General features: G+C 53.6%; 1 protein-coding gene across 4 annotated transcripts in view; it reads right to left on the reverse strand.

Moving 5' to 3' along the window:
* Positions 1-18,256, reverse strand: part of ERI3 (ERI1 exoribonuclease family member 3) — a 110,306-nt gene that overhangs the window by 60,345 nt on the left and 31,705 nt on the right. For all 4 annotated transcript variants that reach the window (XM_084527951.1, XM_084527952.1, XM_084527953.1 and 1 more), the window contains one exon: positions 3,202-3,274. In XM_084527951.1, coding sequence (XP_084384077.1) covers positions 3,202-3,274 — 73 coding nt within the window. The remainder of the gene's footprint in view (positions 1-3,201; positions 3,275-18,256) is intronic.

Here is an 18,256-nt window from a genome sequence, read left to right on the forward strand (position 1 = left end):
AAAGGTTTAAAAGAAACAAAAGGACATGCATCTTCCCACAACATAGGAATAAACAGTATAATTAATGCATAATTAAACAGCCAAACTCCTTGCTGCGGGATGCTGGAGAAAACTGAAAGTGTCAGCAGATTCAGGAAGAGAAACGTACGGCAGGCAGACACCCGAAGGGCAGTGGGTGACGGGCACAGCGCTCCGGGGAGAGCCGCCAGAAGAGGATTGCAGGGAAGGAGAGAGAGCTGACCTGCCCCACGCTCTCCTTGGTGCACCCCGACAGCATCAGCTGCTGCCCTCTGGCAGAGGAGCTGGGCTGCACAGCCCTCGGGTCCGCCTGTTTTGACACCTTCCTCCTCCTCCCCGTGTTTTTCTTGTGCTCCTGAAAGAGCAAAGGCAGCAGGAACGTGAGCTGATCCTTGTGCTGGAGTCAGCATTAATGAGTTTATCCACACTACCTGATGGTGCTCACGGGGCAGCCACCCTCTTCAGGTCAATCCTCCTGCTCTATTTCAGCCCCGAGCAGCCGGCCGTGCAGCTCAGTCCTGTAGCACAGCCCTAACCCAGAGCTCTACGGGACAGGAACATGAGGGAACGTGGCCAGCAGGGTGGTGACTCTCCGCCGGGCTGGTTTGGGGGCTATCTGAAATGTTGTGGCATTCAGAGGCAGCCTCCTGTGCCTCCCGCCGCGCTTGGCTGGTCGAAGGGAAGAACATGATCAACTCTCTGCCCCGAGTCAGCTCTACCCTGACAGCTCAGCACAGATACGCGATCGCTCAGTGACATTACAAATGTCAGCAAACACCGATCAGGCTTGACGGAAGGGATGTGCGAGCAGGCCGGGGGGGCGCAGGGCAAGGTAAAACTTCAGCAAACTCGGTCAAGTGCATGAGCAGCTCTTCTCCTTTCGTGTTCCACGGGAGGCTTTCGCACAGCTCCAGGACACTGAGGCCAACCAGGACAGCAGTCGGGGGTGGTGCTCCCCACCGCCTGCATGCAGAGATCAACCCAAACCTGGTGCAAGTGTGGTGGCCAGCAGGGCCCTGTTCCTGTCTTCACCTTGCCAGAATTTATCTTGGACAGAATTATTTATTTGAGGCGAATCTTGGGAACTCTGCAAGAGGACCCAAGGCACGGGGCGCTTGCCTGAACTGCTCCTGCAGCACAGAAGTGACAACTGCTCGCCAGCACAGACCCACAGGACAGAACAGGATGCAGGTGGGGCGGTGCTGCAGGAAGCTGCGCTCAGTCACACACGCCATTCACACTCAGATGAGCTCTTTTCTCGACATCCGAAGGATCCAGGTCTCCGCATTACCCATGACCTAGAAATTAGCAGTTTCGCGCCACCCCCAACATCTTCACTTCGTGGATCAGGTCGGAGGCAGGCTCAACCTAGGAGGTGTTTCTAAGTCAGGAACTTGCCAGAGGGAGGGGAAAAGGGGATGCCTGAGCTAGGAATAGAAGAGCAGGGGGGGCAGTCACCCGTCTGTCCTTATTTGTCTCATGCTGGGAGCTCAGTCAAAAGAAACTGAGGCCCCACAGCGTCCTGACGCTTGGACAGAATTATTTATTTGGGCTGGGAATCCTCTCCTGTAAAAACACACAGGCAGTTTCCCCACACACCCACATACAGCAGGGCAGCGGTAGCATAGGAAGATCCTCACCCCAGGCTAAGAGCAAGCACCAGGGGAGGCAGCCCTCAGCCCCAGGACAGGAGAGGTCCCGGCTCTCCTGCTCCAGCAGGGGCACTTCCCAGAGGGGCTCGGGGACCCTGGAACCACCCTGTGTGCAAAGGGGCATCAGGTATGAAAGAGCCAGAAAAAAACGAAGATTTTTAAGGGATTAGATGGGTTGGAGAGAGATGAACATACCTCGAGCGACGGGCAAGAGCCCTAAGTCATTCCTCCAGAGGCCCAGAGGAGGAGCACAGCTGGACCAACCTACTTCTGAGCAAACATCAGGGGACGCGGGGATGTTTTTTTTATTATTATTATTATTCTGAAGCCATCAACCTGCTGGTTACAGAGCCGCTATCCATTCACCGCAAGTTTAGTGAACTTCAAATGGCGATCATTAATGGTCACTGAACTGCACAATGCCCCAACGTGCTTTCAGATTTCATTTACCAAGGACCAGCAATCAGCCAAAAGATTTGCTCTGACAGCAGGGAAATACAAGACCCCTTGACAAGTTCAGCTGGGAATGTGCTGCCAGCATCCCTTGTTAAGTTCATGTTCTACCCTATTTGACGGAACAGATCATGCAAATTGTCCTTCTGCGGCCGCTCAGCCTGTCACTCACGCTTCCATTTAAAACAATAAATAAAGAAAAGAACAAAAGAAAAGCCCCTAAGTACAACAAGCTGTTTACAAGCAAATTCCACTTACTAAGACCCCTTATTATCAGGAAAAGGCACCGAAACCCAAATAAAACCTGAAATGGGATGGGGGAAGGGAATCTTACTCATTGCAAGGTTTAACCAGAAGGACCACCCCAGTTACTCGTGTTAGACCTACCCCAGCCTCCCCTCGCCCTGCCAGTGCTCGGTATCACACTATTTTATCTTCCTTCCACTCCAATTTGCTGCTCGTGGCACCGTTTTGTCTTTCCATGCGGATGGAGCAGCTGTGCCAGGAGACCCCGCGGATGCGTGGCAGGCTGCTCCTCGGCCAGCTGGAGAAGGTGTGGAGCAGCAGAAGATGGCCCACGGCAAAGTACCCGGCATTTGGTTTTGCAAAGTGCTCACAAGGTCTCTTAGGTGGACGTGCTGCTGGGACAGCTCCCCGCTCCCAAAGCACAAAGGGAAATGGTGATTTTTGGCCCGGAGTATTTACACGTTTATCAACCAGGATTTGATCTGATGGTTCCTCGTAGCCTTACGCATCAAACCGAAACAGAGTGAGCAGCACTGGGACCGACAAAACCTCTGCTGAAGAGGCACCTTGAGGCGTCCCACTATTACACGGAGACACCACCACAATGGGATTCTCCCCAGCTGCAGAGCACATCCCATCAAGTACAGTAAGACTCTATTAGAGGAGATACAATGGGAGCCAGAGGACTCGCTCAGCCCAGCCTCTGAGAAAATAACTCATTTCAATGCAAAACAGCAGTAGTTATTAGACACCTCCTTAAAGAGGAAAGGAGAAGGAGAAAGGGAAGGCGAAGGGAGGGAGAAAGGGACCATGGCAGCTCGCACAAAAGTACCTTTTTCAGATTAATCCACTGTTTGAAGTAATCAGCAACCGGCAGCCCTAAGTACTGGCATTGTCCTGGTAACCTGTAAGAGAGAAGAGAGAGTAGGTTTGATTCAATTACTGTCCTGACAACACAAACTCTGTTTTATTAAGCGCATTTCGCTCCGAGATGGAAGAGCCCCTCAAGTCTGCTCTAACATGCTGCACATCAGAAGGACGGTAGCTCTTGGCAAAAAAAAAAAAAAAAAAAAAAAAAAAAAAAAAAAATCTCATGGGAGCACGACTTGCCTGAAGCCTGACACACAGCCAGCCACGTCCAGGCTGCCGACACCTCTCGGGCTCAGCATTTTGAACGAGGGCTGCGTGCGGCTCTCCTCCCAGCAGCTAAAACACAAACACAACTGGAGCATCTGGGCTGGCCTTAACCAAGGGAACTCATCGCAAATCCCTGCAAAACCAGGCTGAAAACCAGCAGGAATGACAGAAAATGTGATGGGGAAATTCACCTGTCATGCCCCGGTGCTTTTTTACATGGCCCTTATGGTTAAAAGGCTGAGTGAGTGACCCCAAAACCTGCCCTGGGGAGGCAGCAGGGCTGCCCGAAGGGACAACGGGAGCCAGGGCTTTGGCAAGCAGCTTGTCCCACCCGGCACCAGCTAGGAACTGCCCCTCTCCGCCGGCACACGGGGAAGGCTGAGCCGCAAAGCCCCGCGACTCCAGCCGAGATGAGTTATGGGAGGCTTCCCCGGCCGCTTTGATCCGATCAGGAGTAATTGATGGATCTTGTTCATTCACGTACTGCCGAGCACGCCTGGGGCACCGGTCACAGGATCCTTAACTGAAGCAAAGGAACATCCCAAATAAATATGTCAACTAAATAAATGACTAAATTAGACCCGTTTGTGCATGTTAAAAGCCACAACCCCAGAAACCGGCTTTTGCAAACAGAGGGGGTGGGGAAGTCTTACAACTTCCTTGGCCGTGTGGGGACTGTAGGGGGAGGCTGTAGGGAAGGAGGGAAGAGCGGCAAGTGCCAGCATCTGCTGCTCAAACATCCCAACACAGACCCTGTCTGGGGCAAAGAATTCTCTCTCTCTGCACAGGGCAAAGCCTGGATACTCCAGGTTTCAGCTTCAAAGCTGAAATTCAGGAACGAGCTCTGCTCAGATGGAAGCACAAGCTGGGTACACACCACCTTGACCCCAAACAATCACTGAGAGCTCAGCCCAGCCCCAAACCCTCTGAGCGACAGGGCAGCAGCTCTTCAGACCTACAGCACTGCACTGGTAAGGAGAGGAGGGAGGGCTGCGCTTGTGGATAATGTCAGTGGTACTGGAGGAGCAGTTTGGTCTGGGTTGCCTCCACTTAGATGGGAAGAAAAGGCTGGAAGCTGGCAAACATACCCAGGGGAACCTCCCAGGAATACGTGGCCATATATTCCCGTGGCCGTAACACACCAGCTTTGCAAGCCCTGCTTTGACTACAGAATAGATTGTGTGTGCCCAACCCAAATGCCTGGTCCTGTAGAGATGCAGAGGGCATCATTTAGGAGCAGTAATTTATGTCACACAAGCACATTTGAATAAGGAGGTCCAGAGGAATCTATGAAAGCAGGAGCCTGTCACAGGAATGAGCCTGCAAGCAGCAGGACGGAGGCGATTTGCAGGGTAAGCAATGTGACCTGACAGCACGCTCTCATCTCCGGGCACGGCTCATCTGATGCTAGCACCATCGCTCTGAAATCAACCACCTGGAGTCACTCCTCGCAATTGCACAGCCGTCACATAACAAGCAGCCCGGCCCATGCATTTTACAGCCTTTACGCACACGTCCATGACACCCCCGAGTGGAACAGACCCCGCCGAGCCCAAACAGCATCCTAAGAAAGCTGCTTTCTATAGGGTTTTGGTTTTGATTTCCAAATCAAAACACTAAGAAGGAAAGGAACCACGGGTTCATACAGGCAGCTGATCAGCTCAACCTCTTTGCTCGCATTTAGCTAGAAGGATCGTGCCAGCAGCTAGCACGAGATGTATTACCAAAAGCTAGGTTTCTTCTCCCAGCCCAAGAGATTTTCATTAATACAGCTCTCAGCCCTGCTCCGCTCAGAGGAATAATTATTGTCTTGCCCAACATTTGGATGGGGCCCAGGACGAGCGAGTACATCGAACATCGCTGCTGTTAGCCACAGGACTTGACAGCTACCCGCCCGGCGCAATGAATGACATCTGAAGGGTTTCCTTCCCCGGGGGACCAAAAGGCCCACGGAGCTGGACAGCCTGGTCCTTCCTCCACCCTGAGACTGATGGCAGTCCGCCCTGGGCGCTGGACAGTGGGTCTTTAATTGGAGAAAATAAATGTCCCAAATAAATATGTCAACTAAATAAATGACCCCTTTTTGCAAACAAGGAACAACCCCAGAAACTGCCTACGGAGCTGCGTGACCTAAGGACGTTCCCCATCCCCCCTCCGTGCCTCTGCTCCCCTCATTTCACACCAGCACCAGAGAGACCTCACGAAGTTTTCAAAGCACTGCGAGCTCCACACTCGTGCTGAAAGCTGGGCAGGCTGGCAGCAGCACACATCAAAGCCTCCGTCTGCCTCCTGAGCTGAAAGACGCAGGTCTGGTGGCTCCAGGCCAGCAGGGATATGGTCATCAAGTGGCTCGTCCATAGCAAAGGGTCATCCTGGTACATCCTGGTCAGTCTGGGTACACAGTGCTCCCAGCAGAGGACTGGGGAGCGGGGGGCTCTCCCTGCACAGAAAGCAGGGCCCCAAAAGATCACCCCCGCAGGGTCTCTTCCCCTCCTGTCACCTGCAGCAGTCCCACGCTCCCCAGCATCTTCTCCAGGTTGGAGTGAACGGGGCACACCTGTGGCTGTCCTGGGGAATGAAACTGCCTGTAAGGAAGTGCATCTATTTATTAGGATCTATTTATTAAGACTGCTGTTGACTTGGGCAGCTCATTTGGCAGACGAGCTTCCCACTACGGCAAAACTCAACCTCCATCACTGGGACAGCTGCGTTTGAGCAAAGAGCTCAGGATGCAGAATCACAGAGTCATCTAGGCTAGAAAAGGCCTCCAAGATCACCAAGAGCAACCCACCAAGCCCCATCACAAAACCACGGCCCTTAGTGCCACATCCACGTGTCTCTGACATACCCCCAGGGATGGGGACTTCCCTGGGCAGCAGAGGAGAAGCACCCCATTTCCCTTCATCAGCATCCGTGATGCCTCCAGCTTCTGAATGAAGCCTTGTTCCCCCCTAAACATTGAAGTTCTCACTCCCTGGGAAGGAAGCTGCCTCTCCAAACCTTCCCATCAGCCAAACACGGTGCTTCGGGTACGGCTGGACTTGAGGATCCTTGCGGGTCCCTTCCAGCTCGGGATATTCTGATTTTATGACTGCAAGTGATAAAGAGAAACCTGAAAAAGAAAAACCTGAAAATGACTGAGGGCTTTTCCACCCCGGGCTCTATTTTCCACCCAGCCCTGCTCCTCCGTCCCCACGCTGCGGGGTAAATGGGGCCTGGAGATGCAAAGGGGAGGGGAGGCGAGGTCGGACGGCTGCATCCCTCCTGCTTTAGCTGGCTCTCTGCGAGGCGGCGAGATGCGCGCGGCTCGGCGGTGATAAACGGCCTTGCTTTAGTTATCACTTTCCTTAAGTTAAGGAGAGCAGCCCGGTGATGGATGGGCTGGAATTCGGTTATCGGGGAAGGCTGTCAGCCAGAGGTGCCTATCTCCACACACATTTAGCAGGGCATCATTATGCGATGGCATGGAGTTAAAATATGACCAAGGGTATTGAGAGAAAGAAAGAATGGGATTAAAAAAAAAAAAAAAAGGCAAATTGAGCAACAAAAAGGAGTGTGAGGCAAGAACGTTATCGTACTAGTGACACCTTTTATCTCGGTCTGGTTAGCTAGAGCAGGGCACAAATTGGTCCTTCCTCCACTATTGTATCCTCTTGTACAAACAGAGGCAGATAAAATGTGTCACCAGCGCGATAGCATATCAATTTAACCCTAATTATCTGGGGGGTCAAACCAAGAAATAGGGGTTTCTCGTTTCAACAGGTCCCTCCGCCTCTGCTCGGAGCCACCACATTAATATGGAAGGGGGAGGGCCAGCCGTAATTGATTTCCGTCACTCAGGTGGTCCTGGCGTATAAAAAATTAATGCTCGCTTCTCCCACCTCATCAGAGCTGGTTAACGTCCATCTGCTTCTGGGTTCAGGATGTCAGGAGACAAAGAAATTGGGCCACTTTCTACACACTGGGTGTATTGATATTGAGCCAGTTAAAAGCACAAGTCCCTCTTTGGGAAAGATAAAGGGACATTAAATCTTGATATTTATAGACCTGGTCGCAGCCTTCAAAAATAAAATATGAATCCACGCCCCGGAGACCTTGAGTCATAAGAGATGTTAAGAGATGCAGAACATTTTAATTGTGTCCTGGCCAACCCCGCTGCACCGGGCTGCAAAGGAGAGGGCAGGGACACTCCTGCCCTGGGAATCCTCCGCTGCAGGAGGGCTGCAAAGCCTGAACGGAGCTGCGTGGAGGCAGCAGCACAGAACAGCAGCAAGGTGGTACCGAAGAGAGGAGAGCTGCCAAGACACCTTGCCCTGGCTCCACAATTCAGAAAGAGGATGGTCAAGACATGAAGGGACATGGACCTGGTGCAGAGGTGCTGCTCTCCTTTGGCACAGGCTGGGATCTCCGCCTTGGAGAGGGTCTGAAAAGCCCCGGGTTTGCACAGAAGCCCTGAGACAGGTCCCTTCTCCTTCCCTCCCGCCTCTCTGTGCTTCCCTTCCACCCTCAGCTCTCTCAGCCACCCCCAAACTTGTCACAGCGCAGCAAGCCTACGAGCCGCACATCAGCTTTAAATATCAGCCTGCGTGAAGCAGGGACATGAGAGCAGGGAAGTGGGAACAGACAGAGCGAGCCTCCATCGCCTGTCAGGGAACACTAATGAATTTCAACGCCAGCAGCCATTGCCTCAGATGGGCTGGCGAGAGGAGGAGATGGAGGGAGAGCGAGGAGCTTTTGCAGGAGCAGCCTGCCTCGTTTCAAAGCCCCCTCTGTTAATAAATGTCACTGCCGAGCTGCTGCACAGCCCCTGCGCCGGCGTGGGGTGGGTCGGGGGGAGACGGGCAGCTGACAGCGTGAGGGGTACCGGGGCAGCGCAGCCTTTTCTCCTGCTTCATCCCCAGGAAGGAGCCAGGAAAAGGAAGCAGAGAGGATATCGCTGCTGCATGCCACATCCCAGCACCCAAATGGCACAGCGCCGCCGTGGGGAACCAGTAACAACCAGTAACAACCTCCAGAGAAGTGAGGACTGTGAGCCCAGCACCGCCCAGTCCCATTACTGGGATGGAGGCTCCCTGGGGACGGGCAGAGGGACGTGGAGCCATCCGGGCACCCTGCTCTGCGCACAGAGAGCTGCCCTCTGCCAACACAACCGTGCTCCCGAGGCTGTGTGGGGAGAAGCACCCGGCACGGGGCAGCACGCGGCAACCGCAGCGCTGCACAACATGAAGGTCAAGGCGAGCCTGCTCTACAAATGTCAACCTGTCAGCTGCGGATATTAATGAGGGCTGACCAGCAGCTAAAATGCATCCATGCTCCATTAGTAATAAGAGAGGCACGATGCAGGAGAAGAGCACGCGCCGAGGCACCGGTGGCTCTGCAGGGCCCGGGGAGGTGTGGTGATGCACGAGATGAGCGGGGCCGCTCCAGCTGCCCAGGCAGTTGCCACACAACCCACTTCACTGGAGTGTGTTGTTATATCCTTCCATCAATCTTTAATTGGATTAGGGTAATGAGGCCAAAAAACCCCGGCTAAGCAGCGAGGCTAATACCTGGCACTCACAGACCTTCCTTTTTTTTTCCTGTGATGCCCGTTGTGGCCAGCACTGCTTTCTGCCTGTACCAGGCGTATTTCTGCCCAGGAAGCTTGGAAGGCATGCTGCAAGTCAGAAATGCCAGGACACCCACCTCCCTGCAGATCCACCCACGTGCTACAGCCACATCCCTCCTCCCTAAAGTTTTATTTAGAAATCTGGGGGGAATCCCAACCCCCAGGTTTTCCAAGCTTGTGAGCAGCAGAGTCTGGTACCCCAGGATGCAGCCGGAGCACTGCAATACGCTGGGAAAATAATCCTGCCACAAAAAGTACACGGGGCAAGTGGCTCATTGGCACTCGGTCCTGCAAAGCACCGCGTGCCTTCCACTGCCATCAACCTTAATGAAACATGAAGGCATTTAGCACCGTATGAGATCTGGCCCTTTTATGGGTATCTGTCTGTGCATCAGCCAGGTGCTGGCAGAGATGCTATCTCAACATTAAAAGCGAGGCTGTAACACAGCAGGTATTCAGCTTCCAACAGAAAATGTTCATCAACAATTGCACACACATGATGCTACAATAAATCTGTGTGCTACCGCTTAACAGGTTCTCTTAAAATGATTCATAGCTCTATTTACTGGGCCTGATTCTGCTATTATGCATGCGGTAGTAAATCTGGAGTAACTCTACCTGCTGTTAGCAAGTAGCCAGCGAGAGCAAGATCGGGATTGAGCCGTTCCAGTTTTAAACAAGCACCTAATTACCATGCAGCAAACCAGGGCTCGCCGGCTCCACGGTTCAGCTGAGGTTAGGAGTGCAGCAGGCAGGAGCTCTGCACTCCTCCAGATCAGCAAAGGAGTGCTCAGGGGTAGAGCTAATGCTCTTGCAAGCCCTTCCAGACAGGGAGGAGGACTGGGAGGACTTGCCTTTGACAGCATGAGTGCACCAAGTTGCTCCCAAGGAAAGAGAAGCTGGAAAGTCTCCAAGGCTGAGGTCACCCCCTCAGCCCTGGGAATGTGACACTACCAAAAAAAAACAAACTTAAAAATGGATTTCTACACAGAAGCTTGCTGTGACAGTTCAGCTGCTTACTAAATATAACATCACAGAGCATCTTATTAATAGCAGCGCGCAGCGTTAGCAGTCTGTGTGCACCTACGGTGTGGGCATGTTCTCGATGGAAGTCACCAGCGTGACCGGGAGCTGCAGCTGGTGGATTTCCAGTCGAGCATCAGGAAAAGCTCTTCACCATGCAGGAAACAAAGCACCAGGACAGAGAGCCGGGGAATCTCCTCCTCTGGAGATGTTCAGACTCACCTGGAGAAGACCCTGAACAAGCTGCTCCAGGTTGAAATTAGCCCTGCTTTGAGCAGGGGGTGGAAGAGAGATCTCTATGGAAATTGTTCTGTGATTCATGCTGCAGCGGAGCCTAATTACAAAGGCAGAGCGTGTCCTTCCTCTGGCTATACGGCCCCTTATGAAGTCTTTCATACAGACCCTCATCCAGTAACCGCCTGGTCCTCTGCACACGAGCAGTTTTAAGAGGTGGTGTTGAGACTCCTGCTGCAGAATCCTCTGATTACCTCCTGAGTGCAACTGATGCCCCCACAGCGCATCGTGTCTGCGCCCCCTCAAAGCCAAAACCCGCACAGGAATTACACTAAAATGAAACACCCTTCTCCTCCCACTGGAGAAGCATTATTCCTCCGCAGGAAACTGGATCATTTCGAGACCCAGAGCAAGGTGGTGCTCGCGGCCTGACGTGGCCTGCCCCGGTTCCTCAGACTCGCTGTGCGACGTGCAGGAGGAAACCTCGCCTCTCCCCCGCCTCGCCTGTCCTGCCCAGTTAGCTCCCACACCCTTCAGGAGCAGGGCTTCTCTGCTATGAGTCATAAACTGCTTAGTGCCTAATGGTAAAGCCTATAGACGCTTAACATAATGCAATCATGTCACTTAAAGGCCATTAGTCTCCAGCCTAAGCAGCATTTTTCCAGTCACAAAGGAGACCTGCGCGCTTTGGAAGGCAGGGGAAGGACGTGGGCGGCCGCGCGGGTCACCGGGCTCGCAGCGATGCGAAGCCCCAGGCAGGATGGAGCCCAGCAGAACGGCACGGGGAAGGTTGTGGCAGCTCTAGCGACCAGACGGCTTCATTTTGGGGGCTTTCTTGTGCCGCTGCATACAGCTGAAATCAGCAGAAAGCCCTTCTTGCTAGAAGGAAAACCTCTCCAGCACCAGATGTGGATGTACTGCTTGTAAAGGGGGCACGAGCCCCGCACACCCACAAAGGGACTGGGGCCTTTGGCATTGCATCTCCTCCCTCCCCACCAACTAAAGCAGATCATTTATCTGAAAGGAAATATGCCATTCTGCTTTGTAAGGCTGTATGGCCAGGGACACCCCCCTCCAGCACTGTCCCTGCCCTCCTTTGGCACCCCATCACCCAGTCCCCTCTCCCAAACGGCTCCTGGGATCGCCTCCTGCTCCTCTGCCCACTACGGGGAAGAGAAACCCGGTGGGATAACAGCTCCCCGGGCTCTCAGCACAGCCTGCAGGCCTGTTCCTCAGGGTGCTGAGCTCCTCAGGGTGCTGAGCACAGCTTTCCGTGCTGCTACCGATCCGCCCTGTGCGAGGGGAACCAAGTTCAGCCTCCCCTTGCTCCCCAGCTCCAAGCCCGAGCTGCCATTAGTATTTGCTTCGGCGCAGAGAAGGAGCGGCGAATCCTCCAGAGCAAAGGACAAGTGCAGCAATTAGGATGCAGGGGCTGCGGGAGCTGTTTAACAGCCCGACCCGCAGGTCAGTGCCGCCGACTCCCAGCCCCTGCATAAATATTGTATGAGGAGGGGAGAGGGGCTGCTCCGAGCCACCCTCAGCGCCAGCCCTCCCCCCTCCGTCGCCACGCCGCAGCTCGCTAGATGCGCCGGCACCATTATTTACAGATGTGACAGTCGGGGAAAATCACTCCCAGTAACTAGGGGAATGGCAAGGGGGCTGCTCGGCAGAGCAGGAGCCCACGGGGCTGGAGACCGTGCCCACCTCCTGCTCCCCACTGCAGGGACTCTGAACAGGACCACGAAATGCCACCAGAGCAGGGAGCAGGGGCTGCAACCAGCCTTTGCAGAGGTTGAGCAGGGGGCTGATTGCCAGCACTGCTGAAGGACACTCCAGCCAGCTTTATGGTTCCCTATCAGCATCGCTCCTACAGCCTCCCTTTGGAGGGAGCTTCCCAGCAACACGAGAGGCTTCGGAGCAACAGCCCCAGCAGCCTCCCTCTCCTGGAGCAGATGCAGAAGGGACTGCAGCAACCTTCCTTTTAACACATCCGATTTCAGCCTCCTCGCTCCCCTCTGGAAGCAGAGGTTTTGCCAGATGATCACACTACCATTCAGATCTCCACCAGCACAGCCCTGCTGCCAGCCACCCCTCTACGCTGGATGCCAAAGTCACAGCAGGCAACGTGGTTTAGACGTGGCCCCCACCTGAGCAGCTCCTCTGCTGTACGCTCAGCTTGCTCTTGTCCTCTCCTTCCTCTGCCCACTCTTGCTGCACGCTCACTGTGCTGCTCTGCACAAAGGCAAGCCTAGGTTCAGAATCACTGAGGCTGGGGGCTGCCAGGGACAAGCAGCAGCGTCCCCACGCATCCTGAGGGCACGCAGCTCACCAGCAGTCCTGCCCAGGGCTGCGAGATGGGGAACGCAGCTTGGACACGCTGCTGTCCCCGACACCCCTCCAGAAATGCCTGCGCTGCTTTGCGGCTGGCTGCTGAATCCCAGGCAGGCAGAAGCCCGGCCTTGCCATTCTCAGCTTTCCTCAGCTCCCTGTGCAATTAATGGGCTTAATTATTGATGGCAAAGGCAGGGATGGGAGGAAAGAAAGAAAAAGCCAACGAGAAGGGAATGATGTGGGGGTGGCAGGCGCCAAAGGTCTCCGAAGAGCTTCCCTCAGCCTAGAGCAGAGAAAGAGCCCCTAGCCGCTCCGCAGCTCCCACGGCCCTGCTCTAATGCTCCCTGACATGCCTCTGAAGACAGCGAGCTGTTTGCAGTCACCACCGTGATTTGTTAGTAATTATTTTCACGGTGTCACATTGCTGTCACTCTCTTAACAAAGAGACAGGCAGCCCGAGGCTGCCTGCGAGAAAGAACCAGCAGAGAAAAGGAAGTGTCAGGCACCCAGGGATCCTCTTTGCTTCCCGGGTTTCACAACCAGAGTCCTTAGCAGCTTCTGAAGGAACTTCTGAGGAGAAGTGGCAAGCCAGAATCATCTCCCATCCTCGTCACAGCAAGAGGAGTTAATTACTTAGCCCCCTCTTAATTTCATCTTACCTGGATAACCCGTGCAAGACCCAGGTGCTCAGAGCCCCTTAAGCCACCAATTCACTTCAGGTCTGCAGCAACCACAAGAACTTTGGCAATCGGTGACTTTTAGCATTCTCCTTGCAAGCTCCAATTTCTTTTCATGTGGTCATGCCATCAGGCTGTGCTTCTGAGGCCCAGCAATCCTGATGGCCAAATCCCCCCTCTGTGCACACCAGCCCCATCCATTCCATCACGCTGCTGGGCTCCACGGGGCAGCAACATTTCACTTGGCATTTTGCAACGCCAGGCATCTCGGCAGCTTCCTCCCACCTGAAACACACAGCCTCATGGCTTGCCACCTCTGGTTTCTTACAGACCTCCCCCTTGCAACTCCCAGCAACCATGGAGCTTGCTTGGGCCCCCAAGGAATGGGAGCTATTTTGGCACCTGACGTGTCACACAACGTAAGGACAGAGCGATGAAAGGCTGAGACACTTGGCCAGCCAGCCCTTAGAGCACCCCTGATCTGTGTGCAGAAAGCAAGCGGGCTTCCTCTGGAGCAATTCCAAGTTTGACTTGAAGCAGACGAGCGCTCTTCCCCTGCCTGCTTACTGACAATGCACAAGGGTCATTCCCCGCAGCCACGGGGAGACTGGGGTTTTAATTCACCCTCTGAGCACAGGGAGTTTGGAAATCTGAAGCCTCACCACCTAAGCAAAACCCTCCCGCAATTACCTGCATGGAAGAGCACCGATTCAGAGGGCAGCTCCTTTTCAGGGGTCCTTTTAATAACCCAGAAACAGCACATGCATGCTGTGAAGAATTAGGATCGCCACTGGGAAGCTAAATGGTCCATAAAACGTAACGGCTCTCTGGCACAGGGAGCACAGCGAGCTGGAGGAGAGGTCTCGCCAGCTTCCCATTGCCTGGTCTGCAGGGGACATGCAGGACCCCACACGGGGACGGTGCTGAACCCAGGAGGATGCTGGCACTGAGAGCAGCCCAACACCCAGAGGGGAAAGGGAAGCAGGGATGAGCAAGGGGCACCTATGGAGAGAAGACCAAGGACGTCCTGGCATGTAGGTTCTGGGCAGATGGGAGGAGAAAAGCCCTGCTCAAAGAAAAGCAAAGCTGGTGGGACCCAGGTATGACAAAGTCCTAGGCTGCAAGAGCTTCCTGCACGTGGCCCCGCTGGCACAGCGCACTGCATCCTCCTTCTTCCCACCACCTCCTCCATCCTGCTCTGCTGCGTGTACCACCTCCACCTCGCTCCAACACCTGGTCCAGAGCAACCTCTGGCCAAACACAGAAAAGGTGACTGCAGTGTGGGACAGACTTAGCCCAAAAGGTTAAGTCTGCAGCTCGGGTGTCCTGCACGCACCCCGACATCCACTCCTTGGGAGTCAGTGGCCGGACAACGCGCGGGAGAACACGCTGGAGGGAAAATACCAGGGCTGACCTCAAGATGGCCCAGTAGGTCTTTGCCAGCCAGGAGCTTCAGGAGGAGAGGGACCGAACCCATCCAGGAAAATGGCTCCCACCAGGACACAAACACGCAAACAAACAAAATGCTTTCCATAAACCCACTGAATTACACAAAGCTTGACTAGAAGACGCAGCTCCCAGGCTGGCAGTGCTTTCAAGCAGAGCCCTCTACCCAGAGCAGCCCCAAGAGTGCTGCTCCCAGCTAAGGCTCTGGGCAGGCAGCGCTGGTGCCAAGCCACGACCACTCTGCCTCCGCTTGGAAGTCAGAAGAGCTGAGATCCAAAGGGGGAGAGCTGATGTTAGCCCCAGCATGGGACACTACAGCTGTCCAGAGCTAGGAGAATTAAGCTTTTTCAGGAATGAAGAAGAGTTGTGCTTTATGAAGCTACTCCTCATGCCACAGACAAGAAAACCCAGATGACAAAGAGTCTTCCAGTGGTTTATCCTCTACTGCCCTACAGTCAGCCAGCTTTTCACCTCCCCAGACCACAGGTAACCACAACGCTGATTGCTGTTAGAGGCCTCTCCTACAAGCACAGAGGGCCAGGGGTGTGCTTTTTACCAAACGCCCATTATAAATCCACTGGTTTTGGAGCCATTTTGACTGAATTCATTATGACACTGGACCCAGAATTCACCTGAGATCCTGCTGCAGAGGGTTTATTCTTCCTTACAGTATAGGCAGACAATGCTGGGACAGATGGCTTTGCATTCATCAGTGCAATTGTCCAAATATAGCCTGAGTTACTTTGCCCAGGAATGGAAACATTCACCTCCTGCATTCATTACCCCACCTCGATGGCTCGTTGCTGGAAACGGAGCATTTCATGCAATGCCCATCTCATTTCCCCTACTCTAAAAATTTATTCCACGTTTCTCCACCACCCTTCACCCTTGTTTCCAACTCCTTTGCTCCTAATTCCCAAGCAGCAGAATCCAAGCTCCTCAGAGCACGTCAGGCATCATGGCCCAATAGATCTGTGCCAACCACAGCCCCCACAGCGACAAACAACTTTGCTGTGATGCCCCAGCCAAGAAGCAGACCCGAAGGTGACAGTCACTTGCACGATGATCCCCGTGCAAAGATTTCACGTCCAAAGCTTAATGCAAAGGCACTCGCAGAGCCACACGTTGCAGAAGGGCTCGTGCAACCAGCACGTTTCAGACAAAGCCAGGAACGGAAGACAGCTGGGGACCCACTGCAGGAGGACAAGGAAAATAAGCGTGCTGTACTCATTTTAAGTAGGTGTTGCACACTCTTCTTTTTGAGGGGGGGAGACCTTAAAAATAAAACATTTATTTTGCATTACTGGTATCATTTCCTTTCAAAACAAAAAGCCGGCCTGCGGGGTCACAGAAGTGAATGGGGTCAGTGCTACTCCCTGTAAGTGCTAGAGAAGAGCATGCTCGTAAGGCTGCCTTGCTTAGCTCCAGCAATGCACTTTAGGATGTAATTACATGAACAACTCCATCAGCAAAGCTGACTCAAAAGGTTCCTGACCCTGGATATTCAGTCCCGTCCCTGCGCCGTAGTTCACCACCCTCTTCTTGAGCCAACGTAACCATGTGAAAGGGTACACCACGGGCTCGCTCAGCAAAATGATCCCCACTAAAAGCGATGACAAAAATAAGCTAACCCAAAGATTTTGGGTTGGAAAGGAATTCTTTTCCTATTTTTAAATCAGATTACTGTGTTATATCTCTGTTACCAGCTCCTCCCTGTTACTCTCGGAGCCACGTCCTGCCCTGCTGCCACCCGACCAGCCCACCCTAAGGCTTCTCCTGCCTGTCCCCACAGCTCCCTGGGCAGCTCTGCTCCCTCGCTGCAGGCTGCCTGCATTTCCCTCCCAGGAAACGACTGCTGATGCCCTCCTGGCCCTGAGATAAAGAACAGCACACAGGAGGGACACCGACACCATCAATCCTTCCCTCGTGACCTAAGGCCGATTCCAACCCGATCCTCCAGGACAGAAGACCAGAAGGAGCAACCCGCTGACACTCAGCAGCCTGGGGAGGCAGGTGTCCTCCAGCCGGCAAAACTTGTGCAGGAAAATCCAGACAGTGAGATAAAATTAAGCAGTGGTATAATTCATTGCCCAGAATTTACTAATATGCAACCTAGGAAGAGCACCAAGGGCCATAAACATTTCAAGGCACTTCGCAGTGTTTTATCACTGTATTAGAGTACTTGCCTTTTAACATTTATTTAAGAAAATAAACTTCTGCGCAGTAGTTTCCTGGGAAGAAATAAATTAGCATGTTCTGACCAGCCGCAGCACAAGCACCTTCGTGTTGGAGGTACACAGAGCAAAGCCTACGCACATTTTTACCCATCTGATGCATGTGCAGAATGATCTGAACATGGAAGGGGAAGGATGAACTTGATGCTAAGGTGTCGGTCTGAGATTCAGACGTGGCTCAGCTCCTCTCTCTGCCTCTGCCTGCATGACCACAGGCCCCTCACTTAACCTCGCAGTGTCTCAGCTCTGTGGCTACGAACACGCAGCAAAACCGCTCCCCTCGGCTGCCCGGATTAATTCCCATTGTGCTTAAAAAGCAGGCAAAATGGTTCCATGCACAGAGGGAGGCAATTTGACATTTCCGAAGAGATAAAACCACACTAAAGAGCTTACAATGCAAGGGCTCAACCCCGGCAGACTCCGAGTACCCTCTCTATCCACTAAACCCATCTCCTGCAGTCAGCAGCACGTTACCCTCGCCACCCAATGGCACATCAACGCGATTTGCTTGATCACCGGTGGCACTTGTGTCCTGGCTGCAGGATGAGGTCCCAGCAGCCGAGCAGACTACGTCGGGGCTGAATCCGGCCCTGGAGCTTTTCAACTTGGAGGAGAACTTGCAACAGGCTGAAGGAATCCTCCCGCTGGGCCTGAGGACCGTGTGCTAACGAGGCTGTATCCCCACTCATATTTTAGCTTGGCAGGTCTGGTGCTCCTTTCATCTTTTGCTTCAGGTAGCTCTCTTTAATTAATAACATTTCTGTGCCGGCGCAGGGAACTTTCCACCCAGAATGAATGGCCCTCTCTCATTAGAACCACGACTGTCATGATGTATTCAGGAGCAGGAGCGTGATTCATTCCCCTGTCTGGGAATGCGGGGTGCTGCTGGGGGGTGGCGGGGAGAAGAGTCTCTGTAATGAGTGACGGAGGTTTGCTGAAGTTGATGTGCGACTCTGGCGGCTTGAACTGCCTTGTCAGGACAAGCCTTCAGAAAGGTGATGTTCCTACTCAAGAGGTTTTCCTCATTAAAGAAATTGCATCTTAACAAGAGGGAAGAAGGGGAGGGGCGGCAGGAGAGCTGCTGTCTCCCCGACTCCAGCCTGGTTCATGCGAAGCCGGAGCTGAAAGCTGGCTGATGGGAGCGCAGCCGGCAGAGATCAGCACTCCTTTTCTGAGCCCTCGTGCAGCAGCCAAATC

This window comes from Aythya ferina, assembly GCF_964211825.1.
Source record: "Aythya ferina genome assembly, chromosome: 8".
Classification (NCBI taxonomy): Eukaryota; Metazoa; Chordata; class Aves; order Anseriformes; family Anatidae; genus Aythya; species Aythya ferina.